The sequence below is a fragment of the Gavialis gangeticus genome, unplaced genomic scaffold, assembly GCF_001723915.1.
Source record: "Gavialis gangeticus isolate Ggan-Ray unplaced genomic scaffold, GavGan_comp1, whole genome shotgun sequence".
Classification (NCBI taxonomy): Eukaryota; Metazoa; Chordata; order Crocodylia; family Gavialidae; genus Gavialis; species Gavialis gangeticus.
Window position 1 is genome coordinate 16,303,884 of NW_017729016.1, and position 5,013 is coordinate 16,308,896.

At 45.0% G+C, this 5,013-nt stretch overlaps 1 protein-coding gene and 1 long non-coding RNA gene across 2 annotated transcripts; one reads left to right on the forward strand and one right to left on the reverse strand.

Moving 5' to 3' along the window:
• Positions 1-271: 271 nt before the first annotated feature.
• On the forward strand, positions 272-2,175 carry LOC109294529. The gene is made up of 2 exons (XR_002096546.1): positions 272-992; positions 1,479-2,175. It is a non-coding gene; the product is annotated as an uncharacterized LOC109294529 (long non-coding RNA).
• Positions 1,726-4,989, reverse strand: PSMG3 (proteasome assembly chaperone 3). Its single transcript, XM_019512946.1, has 3 exons — positions 4,930-4,989; positions 4,396-4,613; positions 1,726-2,583 (listed from the first exon to the last, which is right to left on the reverse strand). The coding sequence occupies exons 2-3, from the start codon at positions 4,609-4,611 to the stop codon at positions 2,431-2,433; spliced, it is 369 nt and encodes a 122-aa protein (XP_019368491.1). The 5' UTR covers positions 4,612-4,613; positions 4,930-4,989; the 3' UTR covers positions 1,726-2,430.
• Positions 4,990-5,013: the final 24 nt, after the last annotated feature.

The following is a 5,013-nucleotide window of genomic DNA, read 5'->3' on the forward strand; positions in this document are numbered from 1 at the left end:
CCATCTTCCTGCCCCTCATCCATTCACATCTCTGGGGAAGTTTCCCTGGGCAGTGTCCGCTGGCTTCTTGGTCTTGTTTGAGGGTCAGTGGGCACTAGCTTTGCTCAGTGCCCCATCTTCTGAGCACTTGTTAGTAAGCTTTTACCCACACTCCCATCCATTTTCACTTTAGTTGCCCAAAGTATCCAATTGTTATGCACTTAATAGCCCCTTTCAATAACAGAGGAGGCAAGTTTCTTTGGGGGCCAGCCCCACTGCCACCCACCATGCATACCAAATAGGCCTGTCGCTGTTTATTTCCCAGTTTCATGGCTAAAAGGTTGCAAAACATACATTTCCAGTTTGCTGCACTTCTGGCTTCTTGCTCAGGGCTCCCACACCCAGAAAATAAACACCTGGGCAGGCTTAGGAAATCATAATCCTTGCCCCACATATCTACTACACCCAGTAAGTCCAGCCTGTTGTTGTTCCTGTGTCCTACGGTATTTTGCAACATTCGGGACTTGTACGCATCGATGTAATTACCACTGGACTGGGCCACAACTTAAACAACCTTGCTGAAGCAGCCACTTGCATAGGGAACAATGAATAAACACTTGGTGTGTGACTTACACATGGCAAGATAGCTTTAAAAAGGTGCAATGAGGGTTTTGGACAAGCACAATACTTAGCCCATACACTGGGTGGAAGAAGGATTCCTAAAAAGCAGACAGCTTGTCTGGTAGAAGCAGCTAGGTCTATAAATCTGTTCATTGGGGCACATATTTCTGTGAATTACAGCAGTGCAAAGAGCAGTGTTGGCAGCTTAGGGACCTAAAGATTTTTTCACACCACTCACGTATCTAATTTATATCTTACAGGAAGCAGTAAAATACCAGCCTAACTACCTGCAGCTTTAACTAACAGCCAGCTGAAAAAGGATTCCAACTTCCTCCTTTGCCAGTCACCCACAGATGCAAGACAAGCAATCTCTCATAATGCTATTACACTGGGTGGTTATCCTTTGCTTGTTTTTAAGCAGCTGTTCAAGTTTTTCTTCAGGACATAGTTGGAATATTTGCTATTGCTATCATGGAGGGAACGTTCAGGATTCAATTTATAGTATTAAGTCATATTCCCTGAGATGGTAGGGGCTGTGAGCAGTAGAAATTGCACATTCAATACCAGGACTTAGAAAATGCTTTGAAAGGTTATTTGTGAAATAGTGTTTAGAGACTTCAACATACCCTGGAGCCCTCCTTGTCCAGAGTTGTAGCAAGGGTGGCGGGTATAAAATAAGGGGAACGTCAGGATTCTGACAACTGCAAGCACAGTGGCTCGGAGATACAGATTTCTAAATAATGCAGTTAAGCCCTATTTCTTTAAAGGGACACTGTTAAGCCAGGCAGTTTTGAATCTGAGTCTTTTTAAAACTGCACTTTTTGACATGCAGTCTTTTAAACAGTATATCCTGATAATTTTTTTAATTCTTTTAAAAGATGCATGGATTGTTCTGCTCCTCCACTGATATCCACAAGGTCCCATTAGCAAGGAAGAAACAGAATAGAGGCCCTATCCTGCAACTGCAGCTGTGGAGGTGAGTCCTTGTGTCCGTGCAGAGGCCCTACTGAACTTAATGGGGCTTCCAACAAGCACCAGCGTCCACTGATGAGACTGTAACAGCAAGATCAGGACTTGGATGTTCCAGTGAGGTTCGCTATGTACTAATTAAGCATGCTGCAAAAATAGAGAAAAATATTTTAATTTAATCATTTCTTTCAATGACAACAATATTAGATGCTACTTGTAACTACAGCTTGCACGGATATTTGTAACTTTCAAGTTAATGGTTTCTCCTGATGACAGAAGCTGGAGTGCCCGATGTGTGCAACTATGCACAATAAAGATTTGCTATGGTTTCCACTGGACCCTGAAGTCAAGTCAACATTTCCTCCTACTTTGTACTGTTTGCAATTCCTATTAACTTGATTCAGGTCCAAAATGTTTCATATCATCTGGTTGTCATGGGGGAGAAGCGGGTAAAATGATGCTTTCATTGATGTTTCTTTATTCATTCTGCATCAGACTTCACGCTACAGCACAGTGTTTCGTTGTCACGGGGCTTTACTTCTCAAGATGAGGATACAAAGCCACATGCAGTTCTCCAAAAAAATGCAGCCCTCCCCCCAGTGTGAGGAAAAATAAAAATTCCTTGAGTGTTGAGAATACCATTCCAAATTCATTACTTACTGCATGGACTCCAAATCCACGTCACTGCCACCGACACCATCACAACCTCAAAGCATTCTACATGGTATACAGCATTTCACAAAATTCCTTAACATGGTCCAAAGCTGTGATAAAGACATCCCATAATTTCCAATATTCTGTCCTTTAAAGTAAATGGTATCCTGACTCAAGAGCTCTTCCTTTCAATTGCATGGTGCAGCCTCACCACACTTGGCAACTTTGGATCGCTTCCTGCAGAGCTTTTATGCCTTCCATGGTCTTGTCCTTTAAGGCGATAGCCAGAAGAACAGGTTTGTTCCCAGCTTCCTCAGACACAAACGATACCAGGTTTTTGGCACACACATGGATGAGGGGCTGAAAAGCAAATAAAAACACTCACATTCCTTCACTTGAGAGAATCTTCCCAAAGTGGTCCATTAGCTAATAATACAATCCTTCTGAAATAGCTATTTTTTGAGCATATTTAGGATCTATCAGTATGGAGCTCAAACTGTTTGCTGAAGGGTTTAGACATGATCAGAGGCTGAAATGCCATTTGGCTACATTTTAGAAGGGAGCAGCTTGGACCCATAAATTCTAGCCAAATAAACCATGCTTAATATTGTAACTGGAGCTGCACTTTAACCAAATTTTGTAGTAGTTCAGAAAGAATTCTGAAGCCCAGTGTGGAAAGTCACTCATGACAGGGCTATTACCGGAGATGTAACACCAGGATTTCCCACATCACCAAATACCAGCTAATGTAAAAATTCAATGCACCCTGATGAACATCCCCATCACAGCCAAGTTTTTTAAGACATCATTAACTCTTTTGTTTGTTTAATAACCTGCTATAGATTAGGATGCATTTGACTCTGGTAGGAATGCAGGCCTATTTTTGCAATACTTAAGCCTGGAATGGTATCATTTGAACACCTGCTGGTGACAGCCAAAGTCTATAAACCAAAAACAAATGATCAGGCTAAGAGTACTAGTGAAAGATGATATAATCAAACCTTTTTAATTAGGCAGTCTCTAATAAGTGTACCTACCTTGTTCAGGTTTTATTTATATCCATTTTACCATGCATGTTTTTCAGAGGTTTGCTTTTCTTTCTACACTTACGTTGGGTTGGGATGTTCATTATCCCAAAATGCCAGACAGGAAGTGCTTGGTTGTCAAGCAAATGAAATTCTTCCTTAAAAGTTTAGATTAATTAATTACAAGTAAAGGAGCAGGTAATGACCATGTACATAAAACTTGTTGAAATTATTTCATAGAGTATAAATATGCCTACTGGCAACGGGAAAATTCATAGTTTAACGTATGGTAACAGACACCGAATTGCTTTTTTGCTCCAATTTAAGTGGACTTCACACCACGGAAGTAGCCGTTTCAAACAAAAGCAGATAAGTCCCATGTGAAGGGAAGGAGGCCAGTTAGTGAAGTCATGGATTACATAAAGAGAGGCTGCTGAGAAAATTAGGAATTAGTCACAGTACTGGGTTTTTTTTAGTTAGGGTTAGCAAACAATACTAAGCAGTTCTAATAATACTGCAGAGCCACGTGATCTTGCAGCATCATGTAACTTTATGTTTAGTACTGGTCTAGTGGATGCTTTCTGAAATACGCTGTTTTCTTGATTTCTGTATAATGGTCAATTAAAAACCCATTTTGTTTAAGCCAAATTGAATTCAACTTAGCAAAGGCAGCTGCTGGCAGGGACATTTGAGAGGGAAACGGAAGTCAGTTCTGGAAAAGACAAAGGTTGGGAGAAAAAAAGAGTGGTGGGAAGGCAAAACTGACTGGAGCAAGAGCCAAAGAAAGGCTAATCTAGGCCACCAGGTTTGGTCTTTAATCTTTGCAGACAACAGGAGCTGGATCAAGCCCACTGTGAACCCAGGACGCATTACATAGCCAGCACAGTGAGAGGCAAATAGATCCACAGATGCCTTCAGTTTAGAGTTAATAGGACTTTGGTAATATTGAACCCTTGGTGAAAGCACAGGATTGACTGGTGACCCCCTCCTCCCTCAGCACCAGATTCTTCCATCCTGCCGCTACATGCAAATGTCAGCCTGTCTTCATGCGGCCGATTCATCCACCTCTTGCCAGCCTGAGCAGGGCTGCATTTCAAGCTAGCGTAAGTCGCCCCTCGCTCTTCAGCATGACGTGCTCTGCTTTTACCTCATCCTGCCCCAGCAGCACTTTTGTGGTGAGGACAGGCCGGCCGACGTCATTGTTGATGACGTCGGGGTCCACGTAGACCAGCGTCCCCATCTTCCCGTACTGCGTGACCACCACCAGGATGGAGTTGGAGAAGGCCATGCACACCACCTCCGTTGGCACGCCCTGCACTGCCACCGTCCTCTGCCTCGACGTCACGATGGGTTTGGCTTCCATGGCTGCGAGGGAGAAAAAGCCGCCAGTGTTCAGCTGTCCAGCATGCCCCCAACCCTGCTGAGCAGCTTCCCGGGGGGAGGCGCCTGCCAACAGGCCACTGGCACATCCCCATGGGCATCACTGCCAGCACCTGCCACCCCCACCCCATCACCACCCCCCCTAGACCTAACACTAGGGGCACAGACCCACCACCGCCGCCCCTAGGCCCATCACTAGGGGCACATGGGTCCGGGCCTGGGGACAACTAACTAGGGGCATAGCCACCCCCAGGCCCATCGCTAGGGGCACAGCCGCCCCAGGCCCGTCACCGCAGCCTGCCTGCGCCTCACGCCGCCGCCGCGCTGGGTAGGCCCGGGCCCAGAGCTGCCGCGTCGCTGCGAGGTTCCGGGGCGCGCGGGGAGG

What these genes read in the sequence shown, in the direction of transcription:
- PSMG3 (XM_019512946.1), bottom strand. Translation starts at nt 4,611, where the DNA reads ATGGAAGCCAAACCCATCGTGACGTCGAGGCAGAGGACGGTGGCAGTG. An exon ending in TGCTGCTGGGGCAGGATGAG is followed by an intron (nt 2,584 to 4,395) that starts GTAAAAGCAGAG and finishes TTTGCTTTTCAG; the next exon opens with CCCCTCATCCATGTGTGTGC.